This window comes from Aethalodelphis obliquidens, unplaced genomic scaffold (genome assembly GCF_003676395.1).
Source record: "Aethalodelphis obliquidens isolate GAN/ISIS:26980383/991018 unplaced genomic scaffold, ASM367639v1 scaffold10, whole genome shotgun sequence".
Classification (NCBI taxonomy): Eukaryota; Metazoa; Chordata; class Mammalia; order Artiodactyla; family Delphinidae; genus Aethalodelphis; species Aethalodelphis obliquidens.
The window spans coordinates 1,552,526-1,567,122 of record NW_020837954.1 but is presented as its reverse complement, the minus strand read 5'-3'; the positions used below and the strand labels follow the sequence as shown (position 1 = coordinate 1,567,122).

The window sequence follows — 14,597 nt, the reverse complement described above, 5'->3', positions numbered from 1 at the left end:
TAGTATATAGGTTAAGTAGCTTCAGAATCATTAACCTGTAACAAATTTACCAACTATAATCTGTACGTATGATTCCTTTTGTCTTTAGCCTTACAGTACCCAGTCAAAACATTGTTTCCCCAAATTACTGATTTTAGCTCCTTCCCACCCACCACCACCTTTTCCATATATATTCATAATACATTTAGATTCATATATTACACTTTACATTCTATCCTAGGATTGAATGACTCTTTAAAATTTTGTATATAATTAATTTCCATCTGTGTAGAGTTCTATAGATTTTGACAGTGGGACAGAGTCACGTGTTCACCACCGTGAGATCACACAAAACAGTCCCAACACCCTGAACATTCCCATGTGCTATCCCTTTGCAGTCAACTACTCCTTGTTCTCTAAGCATTCCCCCTGCAGCCACTGATCTGTTTTGCGTCTCTACCACAGTGCCTCTTCCAGAATGTCGTGTAAATAGAATCACACAAAATGTAGCCACTTGAGTCTAGCTTCTTTCACTTAACAAAGTGCATTTAATATTTATTTATATTGTTGCATGCATCAATATTTCATTAATTTTTATTGCTACGTAGTATTCCACTGCTTGGATGTACTACAGTTAATCTGTTCACCTACCGAAGAACATCTTGGTTGTTTCCAGTTTGGGTTGATTATGAATAAAACTGCTGTAAACATTTGGGAACAGGTTTTTGTGTGGACATAATTTTTTATTCACCAGGGTCAATACGTAGGGGAGAGATTGCTGGTGGTATCACATGGCAAGTCTATGCTTAATGTGGTAAGGAATAGCCAAACTGTTGATATGTCCTTAAGTCTCTTAGAGTTTAGAGGTTCCTTCCCCATCTCCTTTTTTTTTCCCTTTTCTTTTCTTGGGATGTTTTGTGGAAGCAACCAGATGCTGAGGCCACTAAAACCAGCTCCCAAAAAAGCACCAAACCCCTGCGCGCTTCCCACATCTGGAGTTTCCAGGAGGTCCATGAGATGCCACTCCTCTGCAGCCTTCTTCCCGACACTTAGAAAGTCTGGCAGGGGGTGCACCAAGGCATCACAGAACTGCTCCAGGCAGAGCCCAGATTCACCTGGAAGGCTACCCAGTGTGCCCTCCCCAGGTGTCTCAGAGGTCAGAGACCCAGCCAGAGAAGGAGACTCAAAAGTTCTGGGGCAGCTGCTGCTGCACCAGAGCTCCAGGCTGCCCCGAGACCATCTCAGATTGTCCATGGAGCAAGACCGAGCCAAGGAGAGGGGAGAGGTGAGCTGCAATGTCAGGAATGTGTGTGCCTTTCCCCTCCCTTAAGTGCACTTTTGCAGGTGACCTTCCACCCAGAGCAGCCCAGACTAGATCTATGAGAAGGGGGCAGGGAGCTGTTTTAGAGTCTGGAGTGGGAAGGAAAGACCCTTAATTGACAGATGACTCTAGTTCTCAAACTTTCCTGTGCTGGAGAATCACCTAAGGCAGCGGTTCGCAACCTTTTTGGCACCAGGGACCAGTTTCATGGAAGACAATTTTTCAATGGCTGGGGGCGGAGGCGGGTGGTTCAGGCAGTGAGCAAGTGTTGGGGAGCAATGGGGAGCGGCAGCTGAAGCTTCGCTTGCTCGCCCGCCCGCCCACTGCTCACCTCCTGCTGTGTGGCCTGGTTCCTAATAGGACAGGAACTGGTAGCGGTCCACGGCCCGGGGGTTGGGGACCCCTGACCTAGGGTGCTGTTTAAAATGCAGAAACCTATGCCTGCCCCCAGAGAATACAATTGAGTGGGTCAGGGGTTGCCTAGAAATCTGTATTAAAAACAAAAACAAACAATAAAATAAAATAAAACCAAAAAACCTCCCTAATGACTCAAATGCAAGTTATCTTCAGACCACACTTTGAGAAACCGTGGCCAAGAAAGTCTTTTCTGGCACCGACCGAAGATCCAGCCTCCTTCTCTTCCCTCTCCCAACTCCAGCCTCAGGGAGCTGGATGTCTGTAGGAACCTGGGAAGAGACAATGACCTTGGGAGTTGACCTGCCCACCTCAGGATTCTAATGGGAAGAGGGATTAGGCGTGTGAAGTATGGGCCCACAGGGCAGAACACTGTGCTGGAAGAGCAGTCACAGGGAAGCAGATGGAAGCTCTACCCAAGGAAGAGCTGTGAGGCAAATCTATTGTATCAACCCCAGCTTAAGCCCTACCATCTAGTGGGAAAGCGCCCATTATTCTTGGATAACTAAGCTTCCTAGCATGGCTACAAGGCTCCGCAGAACCCAGCCCCTGCTTCCCTCTCTGGTCCCCACTCACAGCGCCCCCACTTCCAGAACTTCACCAGTCCCACGAGCGTGCCAAGCCCTCCATCTGCTGGCCCTCCCTGTTTGCCTCTCTCCTCCAAGACATGGCCCATCTGGTGGCTCTGCCTGGCCTGCCCTTCCCCTACTCTCAGCCCAGTCAGTTCCCAGTCATGCTTCAGATCCCAGTCTAGAAGTCACCCCTGAAGTTCCCTCTGACCCCCACAGCTGGATGGAGTGCCCCTGTGCTCTGCTCCTTCCCCATATTAAAATTGTTTACTCCTCCCGCCCAAGACCTGACATATTTTCTGTACAAGAAACATTTACTGAGTTGAATTGTTGAGTTATAATGTGTGTTTACTTACTGTCGCCCCATGAGGCTATGAGGTCCTCCAGGACGCATTGGCTGGCACTTAGTAGCTGCTCAATAAATGCCTGGCAATGAATGAGTGGCAGTGCTATTGCAGAGAGTGAAACGGTCTGCCCTGGGAGGCAGCGAGTCCCCATCACTATAGCTTTTCATTCACGGAGGCTGACTCGCCGCCTGTCAGAGATCTTGGAGGGGGAGCTGAAGGGTGCTGGCCAGGACATGTGTGCCCTGGGTCCCTCCTGCTGTGGGTGATGACTCTAGTCCTGCTGGAGGGTACCTTTGAGAAGCAGCCATGGCCCAGTGAGCCAATCACCTGATATCAGTCTGGTTCGCAGCAGTTTGTGTTCAGGAAGATAAAGGAAATTCATTGCAAAGCAGCAGTGACAAGACCAGGGGTCATCCTCGTTCTCCTGTCCTCCATTCCAGAGCCAGCTTCTGTCACACCCACAGCTGAACACATGGGCACTTGCCAGGCCTGTCTAGACGCACTGGACATACCAGCCTTGAGGGGAGGCAAGTCTCCCGAGTGCTAACACCCGGAATATCTTTGGGGTACGGCCCCCTGCAGCTGGGCCAGTGGTCCTCAGTGCCTCCTGTATGCCAGGCTCTCCCCAACCCACTGGGGACTTGGCCCCCTAGGCTGTCAAGACATGGGGCAAACCAGGTTTCCAGGCCGGGCCTGTCAGTGGTGATATGTGGGTATACCTGTGGGAAAGGCCGGAGCTCAGGCAATGTCAGGGCATCTGGGGAGCTGCTTGGCTTCCTGCAGTCTACCTCTGAAACATAGATCTTTCCAGAATGTCTTCACAGACCCCAAAGGGTGGAGAATCCAGAGTGTGGATGGACCTATGCCAGCCCTCCCTCATCTCCTACCCTGCTCCAAGGAGATAAGCTTCAGGGGCCTGACCTCCATGGGTTAGGATATCTGAGGGTGGGCTGGGGGCAGGAGCCCAGAAGTGCAGCGTTCAACCTGCTATTGATTAGCTGTGTGACATAGGGCAAGCCCCCTTCCCTCTCTGAGCCATAGACGCCTCCTTTGTAAATGAGGGAGAGGGACTAGACTGGTGTTTCCTGACCTTGACTATGAATCAGAATCATCTCGGTGGTAGCAAGAGAAAGTAACTTGAAAATACACAGATCTTCCCAAAGCTCCTAAAGGAAACTGAATCCCCAGGGAGGAGAGGTCTACAAACCCTGGCTCCCGACCTCACCCGGGTTAGGGAGCCTCTGCGACCCTTCAAACCCTCCCACCCCCTCGCACTGATACTCTTTGGGATGCAATCTTCCCAGCCACATCCCATCCCTTCCCAGGTTCTAAGCCTCCTCTGGCCAGGGCTAGAGTAAGCTGCCCCATGTCTCTCTCCAAAGAGTTTTGGAGCCTGAAACACTAGTCAGCGAGCAGTTTATTACCCATCAACCTGGCCCCAGCCTCCCAGCACCGTGGGCTGTACACAATCTAGACACGGCCTTCACTCCTGGCAGTCCTCCAGTCCTCGCTCCCAGTACCCCCCCCCAGGGTCCGCCCCCATCCCAGGCCTCCACATTCCCCCGCCCCCAGCCCTCCAAGGCAGCACCAGGCCCCGGGGGCCACACCTCAGCTAGGGGAGGGAAGGGAGGGTAGGGGAGAGCAGGCAAGAAACTGGGGAAAGAGGAACCAGATTGGCCCCCAAGCCTCTGGAACCGCCATCCCAGGATGAAGGGAAGGTGGGCAGGGCAGGGGGGAGCGGGGGCCAGGCGATGGTTCAGGCGGGAGGCTCTTCTCCGGGAGGTGCAGGGAAGCCACTCAGGTCTCGGCCAATGATCTCACTCACTGTAAAGGAGGGGCAGTTGAGAGACTGGGCAAGGGTCAGGTCGCCTCCTTTTCCAGAGACCCCCAATCCATTCCAGGCAGGCCTCCGTCTAGGACGCCTCCAGGCTCCTCCTGCACTGGCTTCTCTACCACTGGGCCTCAGTTTCCCCACTGTGTCCTGACCCCTGCTCTCAATCAAATCTTGCTGAACTCCATCCACGTGGGTTCTCAGGCCCCCTTCCTGCTGGCTTGGCCTGCAGCGTCAGGGCAGTTGCTGTCAGCAGGGCCGGAGGTGGGTGTAGCCAGTGGGAGGAAAGAGAGGCGAAATAGGAAGGCCCCTCATCACCAATCCAGACCACTGTCACCAGGTTTAGGGGGAGAAGCTGAGGCAAGGGAAAACGTGCTCGGCTGGGGCACCAGCAAGCCACTGCCCCTCTCTGAAATTCACTGCCTGGGTCTGCAGATGAGGGAGCTAGACTGAATGATCTTGCAAGTACTTCTAGCCCTGAGATTCAGTGATCTGGGGCCAAGGGCCGAGGCAGCAGAAAGGTTAGGCAGGTACTCCGTGCCCCCTTCAGAATTCAACTGGATTCAACTGGCCACACGCACCACGCACTGGCCTCCTGAGGCCCTCCAGCTGGCCCTGAGGGACCACGGAGGCCCAGCCTCTGCGAGGCCAAGCTCCAGCCCTCAGCAAACATGCAGAGCAATCTCTTGCACACACTCACACTCGCAGCCCCTGGTCCCACACCCACCTTCCTCCAGCGTGATACCCTGGATAGGGACACTGTCTCGGAAGCTGCCGCCGTAGCCACCCCTGGACTTCTCCTGCTCCGGAGCCCCCTCCCCAGGGCCATAGCTCGGCCCTACCTCACTGTAACCCTCAGCAGGTGGGGGGTGAACACTGCTCTGGGGAGCGAAGGGGCCTTCAAGTGGTGGGGATGCAGGTAGTGGAGGCCGGAAGGGGGCTGGAGGAGGGAACGGCAGCCCCAGGGGAAAGGGGGAGCCCCGTCCTCCATAGGGGTCGCTAGGGAAGGGCCGGGGAAGGAATGAGACTGGAGGTGGGCGGGCGCAACCTGTGGTACCCCCAGTCTCAGGGAACATCCGCGGGCCAGGTCTGTAGGATGGCGGGGGCCCCGTCTGGGGGTACAGAGGGGGCGTGCCATAGCTGAAGCCTTCTGACAGGTAAGGAGTTTCATAAGCAGGGTCTTCATGGGGATAGGAGGGGTAGGGGGGCCTGGGTGGTGAGAAGTCCATGTCAGAGCCAAAGTGGGGGCCCGATGCTGAAGGGAAGCCCCGGAGAGATGCGTCCGGTAGAGGCTCCTCCTTGAAGATCACTGGACGGATGGGAAGGAGGACACGCTGGTGAGAGGGCTGGCAGTCTCCCCGAAGCGCACTCTCCAACCCTAGGTCTCTTCTATCCCTAGGTCTCATCCCTCCCTTGACCCCTCACTGCATCCCTGTGCCCCTGCATCAGTCCCCACGTCCGCATCCCCCCACCATGGGCTGTTCCGGAGCGCACCAGGCAGGAACTTGAAACTCTGGGTAGGACTGCGCTTCCTCCGCCCGTTGGAGACGTAAAAGTAGACCTGGACTGGCCGGGACACCCGCTTGTTGCTGTACTCAGGGATGGTCAGGGTCAGCGTCACCTGGGGAAGAGCAGAGGATGAGGCAGCGGGCCCTCAGGGATCTAGGCTCAGCCCAGCCCTTCCAAGTACCCTAACTCCACCTCCTGGCTTTTTCCATTTACAAAGGAGCAAAGTTCATTCCCTAGAGGTGTCCCTGCTTCCAGAGTGGCCAGGTTGCTTCCTCTAGAAAAGGACAGGTAGCTGCTGGAGTCCACTCCCAAGCACAAGGGAGCCGGCTGAGAATCTCCTGACTTCTCCCACCCTACTCCCACCCACAGGGGGGACCCTAGTAACACGGGTACCTCGTTGCTCTGCAACCGGTTCACTGTGGCCTCCTCCTCCCATTGCAGCTTTCCGTCTGTGCAGGAAGAACAGGGAGCTCCAGCCCAGCCGCACGGCCCCTACCCCTTGCCCCGTGCCCAGGCCTCCGCCATTTCCCCTCCTGCTGCAGCCACGGCCAGACTCAGAAGGTCCTGACAAGGCCTAGCTCACAGGGAGCCCGCTGCATGTTTACTCAACCCAATAGGACAGGCATGGTTTAAAGCAGTCTCCAAGATCTAGAGCCACAAGCTGGGGCCAAGAGAAATGGCAGGGCCAGTCCAGGGACCAGAAACAACTCTGGAACCCTCTCATGCAGCTCTAAACATCCCCTCCCATGACAGAGCCGGAAAGAAGTTCAAGGGTAGGAAAGGGTCTCAGCTTGAAGGGAGGCTATGAGACCCCAAGTCTCATGACCCAGAACCTCTGACTCTGCTCTGATATGGTCCTAGGGCGCTAAACTTGAGGATAGGGCTGGGGCTTTGGGTGGGCAGGGTTGGGGAGAGCAGAGGCCTCAGGTTGGTGAGTATACCTGGGCCCCTCAGTCTTCCCTTCTCCACCCCGGCAGCTCTATTCTGGGGCACCTCACAGCCTCCTGTAATCACAGCTGTGCTGCCAGTCCCATAACTCAGGAGGGGCTCAGGGTCCAAGTCACCTCTTTCCTTCTCATCTTCCCCAGCCACATGGGGGTAAATTAGCTCAAAGCTGACTCCTCAATAAAAGAATGTGTATTTCTTACATTTATTTGCCATCCTGAGCATTTCAGATGCCTAGAGTACACATGGGGAGGAGACAGTATAACAGGACGGGCAGTCTATCTGCCCCATTTTACAGATAAGGAAATTGAGGCTCAACTTGCTAGTTTAGAGACAGTGCCAGAAATCATTCACCCTCCCGTTCCAAGCTCTTCCTGCCTGCCCTCCCCGCCTCCCCATAGATACTCACCAGGGCCCCTCTCGATGAACACCACCTTGGAGTCAGGCAGGAAGTTGGAGCCAGTCAGCACTAGTTCCTCCCCTCCCGTCACGGAGCAGGCACTGGGGCTGTAGGCCTCCACCTGGGGCAGCTCCTGAGCTGAGCGCTGGGCTGCAGAGCAGTGCAGGAAAGGCCTGGCTGGCTGGTATGGAGAGGACAGCCTCCTGTGCCCCAACCCTCCCTAGAATAACTGTCACAGGGCCCTGGAGGAGCCCTCCTCAGAAGCAGACACACAAGAAAAACAATGGTCTCTCTGGGGTCACACAGACCATGTAAGGAACCACTCCTGGGCAGAAAGACAGAGATGAACAGGGTAGGCCTAAGAGCTATGCAAACAAATACATGGGGGATACCCAGGGGCAGATGGAGGACAGGGTTGCTCTGGTCCAACCCAGAGGCACAATCTGGAGCAGGGGCAAAGTAGAACACTTCCCCCAGCCCATCCATGATAGAAATAAGGGCTGGGTCCTTTACAGGTGTCCCCAGGACCAGCAGGGCACCGCACATTCTGCAGAGGAGATGGGCAGACAGACACACAGACAAGAAGTTAGCCAGAGACAGAGAGATGCTACAGGGCTTCTTTGCTCACAGCACTCGATGGGCACCGATGCTGTCTGCACCGAGATGACCTTCCCGCTGCCTTGGGGCACGTGTACCCTGAATACCAGCCGCACGCGTGTGTTCTTGCGCCCGATGTCAGTCTCACCCTTCCGCAGCTCAATGTCTGAATTCCGAAGCTTCAGGATTCCGGCACAGTCAATGCTGAAGCCAAGAACGGAAGGCAAGCCCTCCCAGCTGATGCCAGAATCACCCTCCATCCAAAGCCCTAAATGACCTTCTCTGGGAGACGATGGGGGGCTATCGGAACCCAGAGGTGGCCTCTCCCCAGCCCCAAAGTCCTCTTCTAGATGGTGAGAATGCCTGACACCTCCTAGGGATGACGTCTAACTCTTCTGGAGAGAGGAAGAGTGGACCTAGCTTAGACCCCATGGAAAAGGCTAGTCCTCAAGCCCGCAGAATAAAGGGAAGGGGATCTGGAACCTACTTGGCTGCCATGTTGTTCTCAGGGAGCAGAGTCATCTCCAACACCTTGGTACCACTGACTACAGCTTCGTAGCTGGCCGTGGCCACCATCTTGCCCGTGATACGGTGCACCTGATAGAAAGCGTGAGGTCGCAGGTTCCTCTCATCTGCGGTGCCGATGAACATCTGTAGGGTCAGTGGCTTCTCACTGTAGCCTAGGAGCTGGCAGAGGGAGACAAAGGCCACCCAGTTGAAATCCCCACTGTCTCATCCTTCATCCATCCCTAAGTTTTCAGTCCACCCCTGGAGAGGAGTGAAAGATAAAGGATATCCTGGAAGGGATTTCCAGGGGGAGATTGGGCACTAGTTTCTCCACCAGTTGTGGCGAAAACGTGGCCTGGAGTTCAGTGTTATTCTTGGAATGAGGCCCAAACTGGGCTGGGCAAAGGGGAAAATCTTCCAAGGGAGACTGGCTCAACTCAACAGAGACAACCTAACTCCCAGTGAACTTTGGCCTCAGCCTGACCCCTCCCCCACATCTGGCAGGCCACCATTTTCCAGAGTAGACATAAGGCTGGTGTCCCATGGGATGCGTGGAGGGGGGGGGGGGGGGGGGGGTGGAGGGACAGAGGAGTAGAAAGTACATCCGGGTCCTTGAAGTGCACCCTTCCTCCCCTAACACCAGTCCCTCCCCCAGGCCGCCTGCAGGGTCATTGCTGAGAGGGAGTGTGGGAAAGGGCAGTGCCATGGGTCTGCACAGCTGGAGCCCATCTGCAGGGATCTGGGACTGGAGAGGAGAAAGGCTACCAGGCCTGGCTTCTGCCCCTTACCTTGACAATGGGGTGACCACCAGGGGCAGCTTTGACAGCTCCCCGGCTGCCCTCTGTCTCATAGTGGGCCCGGTGGTGGGCTCTGGGCTGCACCTCGATCCTCAGCTCCAGCTGCTCATACTGGCTGGGCAGAGGCCAGTCCAGCGGGGGGAGGGCAGAGGTCCTGGACAGAGACAGAGAGAAGAGCACTGATCACCCGCAGCCTCACACCCCAATCAGGGCAGCCCTGGGTCCCAGCTCCCCAGGATGTGAAGGAGGAAGCGGCAGTGGGTATGGGAGAAAGAAAATTATAGCCGAAGTAAAACAGTCCACAAGTCCAGAAGCAGGGGAGATGGGGGACAGACCCCTCAGAGCCCCTTGAGTTGAGGGTATGTAAATGGGCACCAGGACTGAGACCCCCTTCTTCCCAGCTCTGAACACAGGGTCTGGATACAGAGGAACCCCAAGCCCAGTTTAACCCCCAAGCCTGGATAGGAAGAGTCAAGTAAAGAAGCACAACTTCAGGGACTTCCCTGGTGGTCCAGTGGTTCGGACTCTGCCCTTCCACTGCAGGGGTCATGGGTTTGATCCCTGGTCGGGGAACTAAGATCCCACATTTAAAAAAAAAAGAAGCACAACTTCAGACCAGAAAAGGTCTCAGAAATTAACCCCTTTGTTAATTTGTTAAGCCCAAATAAAGAAACTGAGGGTGGAACGTAGAGGGCTAAGCAAGCCAGCAACTGACAGAGCCGGGACTGAGCACATCCGTTCCCAGGCCAGCGCCCTTTCCACTAGCTGGGGCTGGACAGGTGGGTTCCAGAAAGCTGAGGGTTACGGATCTGCAACTTTCCTGTAGTGAGCGCCCAGATACCCTAGGCCAGGGAGTCTCAACCGGTAATTGCCCCCAGGTGATACTTGGCAATGTCTGGAAACAACTAAGGGAAACTTTTCTGGATGGAGCCAGCTTGATCTGACATCAAAGGTTTAGGATTATTGAAATGGACAAGGTTCTTTGAGGGTGGAAGGTGTAGAAGAACAGCAAGGACTGCTTGGTTTAATATGAATCCTTTGACTTGCAAATACATGCTACTTTATTCAAATCTAGCAGGTACACTTTTAAGCCACAAGTCAGGCCCTAGAAACTGAGTTAGAGAAGGGAGACTTGCTGCTGCCCAATGTAGGGCTGAAATCCAGCCCACGTTCCAGCACCGAGCTGGGGGTGGAGGACACCCTAGAGGAATTCCTCCTTTACCCACATGGTCCTTCTGGGGCTGGAGGCGCTTTTTCTAATTGATCCACAGGGAGTGACTGTCCTTTTGCAAATCATCTGTCCAAAGGGGGTGCGTTTTTTAAATTCTCCCTAAAACTGAGTAGTTTACCAGCAGCCAAGCTGGTAGCAGATTCTCTTTTGAAATGCCAAGGACACAGAACTAGGACCTTTCTTCAAACCCATCCCTTGGCCCTCCTGCTTCCTGGGTGAGATGATTGGAGACTGCAGTGGTGTCAGACACAACCCTCACCTGAAGATGGGGCTGTGTCCCCCAGTCCGGGCCTTGGACCAAGCCAGTGGGGAAGGCACCGCCAGGTAGTCCATGCCGGCAACCTCCTTCCGAGGACCCCCGGGAGGAGCCCCAGCCTCCTCTACTCCCGAAGGCAGCTTCCCATTGCACGGGGCAGGCTCCTCAGACCGAGGCAGGGCCACCGCCTGCTCGCTGGAAGTCCTCCGGGTCTTCTGAGGGATGCTCTCGGCTGGTGGGGCCCCCGTGTAGTCAAAGGGGCCAGGGGAGCCCGGGTCCCGGACCAGAGGCAATGGGGGTGCTGGAGGTGGCTCAGGCCCCTCCTCCCCTAGGCTGCCTCGGCGGGACAGAGCTGGGGAGGCCGAAGATGGGGTTCCTGAGCTGGAATAGCGCCGCTTGCCACATGGAGAGGCAGGTCGTGGGGAAGCTGGGGTGGGCCCAGGAGCACTGAGGAGTAGCCAGCTATCCTCTGGACCCCGGCCTCCAGGGCTCGGACCATACAGGCTCCAGGGGTCATCGGGGGTCCACGGCCTAGGGGAGGCCCGGGGTGAGGGCAGTGGGGAGCCTAGGCCAAAGCGGGAGGCCGCCTCATTTAGCTCAGACTCCACCTCGTCACAGGCTGCATACAAGGCTGCCTCGTCAGAGGCATCTGAGAAGAAGCTCCAGGAAGACAGGCTGCTGCTGCCAGGGCTCGGGCTGAAGAAGGGACCCCCGCCCTGGCCCCCCGCCTCTCGGTAGCCTCCAAAGCCTTCTGGTGGGGGGTAATCCCTGGGGGATCCTTCCCCCCAGGCATCTGGGTTGTCCTCCAGCGCAGCTGGCGGGTCGGGAGTGGGAGAGATAGAGGTGATGCGGATGCTGGGACACTCAAGAACACGGCCTCCCCCAGCCCCCCCGGAGCCCCCTCCCGGCCCCCCCAGCCTCACTGACCGGGCTGGCTGGCTCTCCCAAGTGCCAGGTGAGGGGGCCGGGCGGGGTGGTGGGGAGTGCATGCCAGGCCGAGGGGGTGGGGGCCGGGGAATGCCAATAGGGGCAGCACCATAGGGAGGGGGCTCCCCCAGGCCCAGACGGCAGCATGGTGGGGTGTCCTCTGAGTCCAGTTCTGTCAAAATGGGAAGGGAAGGAGACAGAGAGAGGGACGTCACAGGAGATGGGGAGAGAGAGAAGCAGGTGAGATGTCTAGGTTCCTTGAGCAGGCAGCCTCCCAAGTCTGGTATGCTGCCCCCTCCTCAGTAAAGAGAGGTCTCTGAGATGCCCTTCAGAGCCACAAAGACAAAAGCAAAGTTGGCCTTGGGAAGGTGGAGGAGATGGATGGAGCCAGACGTGTCAGGTCTTTTCCTACGCAGAGAACATCACACTCTGAGCTCCTGGCCCTGGGACCTGGGGTACCAGACGGGGCGGGTCTCAAGGTAAGGGAGGCGGGTCGAGAGGGGCTGGAGCTGGGCCTGGAGGCGTGTTTAAGGAAGCATTGGGCTGAGCTGGGGGCGACTCACACATGAACCCAATTAGCAGCGGTTCCCAAACCCCCAAACGGCGCTGGCAGGAGCCCCAGTTGCCATCGCAACGGTGGCCAGGGGAAGGGGGGCTCCAGGGCTGTGATGACAAGGGAAGGTGGCTCCTCCCTCATTCCCCCCAATCTGGGGGTGGGGGTGCAGCGGAGGGGTGCCGCGCGCCGGCCGGGCGAGGGAGGGGGTGGCGCGGGCTGCGCGGATTCCGTGCGAGCGGCGGCCGCCGCCCCCGGCTCAATCCCCGCCATCTGCCTCTCATTGCGGCCAGACGGGGGAGGGGGAGGGGCGCCCCGGCTGGGCCTGAGAGCGCCCCCAGCCCCTGGCGTCCCGTCTGCGGGCCCAGGGCTCGGTCCCCAAGGGGCAAGCTCCGGAGCCCAATCTCCCCTTTCCCTGGCAGCGCCCGGGGCTCTCGGGACCGCTGTTCCCGCCCGCCCCGCATCCCAGTGACAGCCCAGCCGAGAGGCGGCGCGCAGCCAACGGCACCCCCCACCCCCACCCCAGTCACGACCTAAAAAGGAGAAAGTGGTGCCGGGTCCCCAGCCTCACCTCCGCAGACCCCCGAGCCCCGCGCCTCCCCTCAACCTCTGAGCCCCTCATCTCTCACCCCAGGCTCTCTGCCCGAAAGTCCCCAGACTCAGGATCCCTGCGCCCTTCCCTCACGGACCCCAAGACCCCTCCCCAGCCCCGCACTGACCTTCCCCCGACCCCCCCGCGCCCAGCGGGGGGGCCTCCTTTTCCTCCCCGAACACCAGCTTAAATTCCAGCTCCTCATCCTCGCAGCTTGCTGCCCCCATGGATCCGGCCAGAGCCCCCAGGTCCCGGTCTGGGTGGGAGGGGGGATCTCAGGAGGCTGCAGTATCTTGACCCGTGGCTCCCGCCCTCCCTTCTCTGAGACGCCCCCTCCTCCGCCGCCGCCGCCTCCCTCCGGACGCCCCCTCGTTATTATAGAAACTTTTCCAAACTTTTTTCCCCAAACTTCTTCAAAGTGCCCCCCCAGCCTCTCTCTGATTGGCTGCCCGGGATGCTCCAGCCCCTCCTCCAGGGATGAGATGGGAAAACCACGCGCCCCTTGTCCCCCCCCGTCCCTCCCTCCCTCCCTCCCTCCCTCTCTCTCTCTCTCCTCTCTCCAGTCCCTCCCCCTCAAAAAAAAAAAAAAAAGAACAAAACTGAATTGGAAAACGGTCTCTCAAGCGTGGTAGGACCATAATGATGCCTATTGGCCCTCAGTTGTGACAATCATTTCCCCGCAGGGAGCACTACCACCACAATCCCCAACTTAGTCTAAGTTCAGGGGCTCCGGGTCCGAGCGCCTTAAAGGGGCCACATCCTGGGCCCACAGTGTAGAGGGCCCGGGGAAGACACTTTCTGAAGAATTGTGCAGCCAGCAACTAGCAAGGAAGGACCACCTCTCCTCCTCTTTTCCTCCAAGCCTAAGGCCAGCCAGGCTCTGGGGTTAGAGAATGGCTCCAGGCTGCTCTGAAGAGGAGAAAGCCATTCCTTTGAAGACCCTAGCCTAAGGCCGCTCTGCCGAGGCCTTCTGGAAGCCTTTGACCTGCCGAATCAGGCCCTCCACCGGTCATCTCTCCCCCTCCCCCCAAAATGAAGAACATTTAGCGGTCTCGGGTCACTGTTCAAAGGTCCACGGCTCCTGATGGGCGAGGATCCAGGCCGGACTTTACCGCTGCCCTAGTCTCAGCCGCCCAGAGGGGCCATTAATTAGCCCCTTAGGAAAGTCGGCTCCCTCCTCCCTAGAACCTTAGTCTGGAGTGAATCTCAGATCCGATGGCAACCCGCTCCAGCTCTCCTGATAATCCTGACCAGGTTTACCAGAGCCCCGCAGCCCAGCGACCTTGTGGGCCCCAGAGTTGGACACCTGTCACCTGTGCGGGAGGAGGAAGAAAGACTCGGGCTGGAGTTTCTAGGAAGGGCAGGCATGGTGGGGCCCTGTCGTGTGAGAGGGATTTAGATCGAGATTAGTTACTTGGACGCCAGACTGGAGTGGGGGGTGGGAGGTGGGAGGTGGGAGGCGGGTACCATTCCCCCTAGCAGACCGTAGGCTACAAACCTGTCTAACAAGCCGCAGCTATCTTTAATCTAAATCCCTCCGGCTCAGGGCCGCGCCCCCAGCCCCGCATCTAAAGGGTTAAGCGACGGCCCTCGGGTCAGACGTTTACAAACACTCCGCAGCCGGGGTGGGACCGCGCCCGTTACTCTAATGAGAAACAGGCTCAGCGGGGCCGGGAAAGAGGGGAGGGCTGGCCCGGCCCGGCCGGCCCGAGCTCCGCTGCGGCCGATGCGGCTCCCCTCCCTTCCCTCCCTTCCCTCCCACCCCTCCCACCCTTCCTCTGGCCCGCCCTGGGGACCCCCCCAGCCCCGGGGGACCCCAGTG

General features: G+C 57.5%; 1 protein-coding gene across 2 annotated transcripts; it reads right to left on the bottom strand.

Annotated features, from left to right (window-relative positions):
• Positions 1–850: 850 nt before the first annotated feature.
• NFATC4 (nuclear factor of activated T cells 4) lies at positions 851–13,326 on the bottom strand. 2 transcript variants are annotated; one of them, XR_003433583.1, is made up of 11 exons: positions 12,903–13,326; positions 10,707–11,802; positions 9,208–9,370; positions 8,400–8,599; positions 7,944–8,116; positions 7,325–7,465; positions 6,364–6,419; positions 5,956–6,082; positions 5,189–5,770; positions 2,640–4,454; positions 851–1,986 (listed from the first exon to the last, which is right to left on the bottom strand). XR_003433583.1 is itself a non-coding variant. In XM_027110954.1 (10 exons), the coding sequence occupies exons 1-10, from the start codon at positions 13,000–13,002 to the stop codon at positions 4,387–4,389; spliced, it is 2,706 nt and encodes a 901-aa protein (XP_026966755.1). In that variant the 5' UTR covers positions 13,003–13,326; the 3' UTR covers positions 851–4,386. The 2 variants fall into 2 exon arrangements, 1 of the variants encoding a protein (XP_026966755.1); XM_027110954.1 differs by having other exon boundaries at positions 851–4,454.
• Between the last annotated feature and the right edge of the window lie 1,271 nt (positions 13,327–14,597).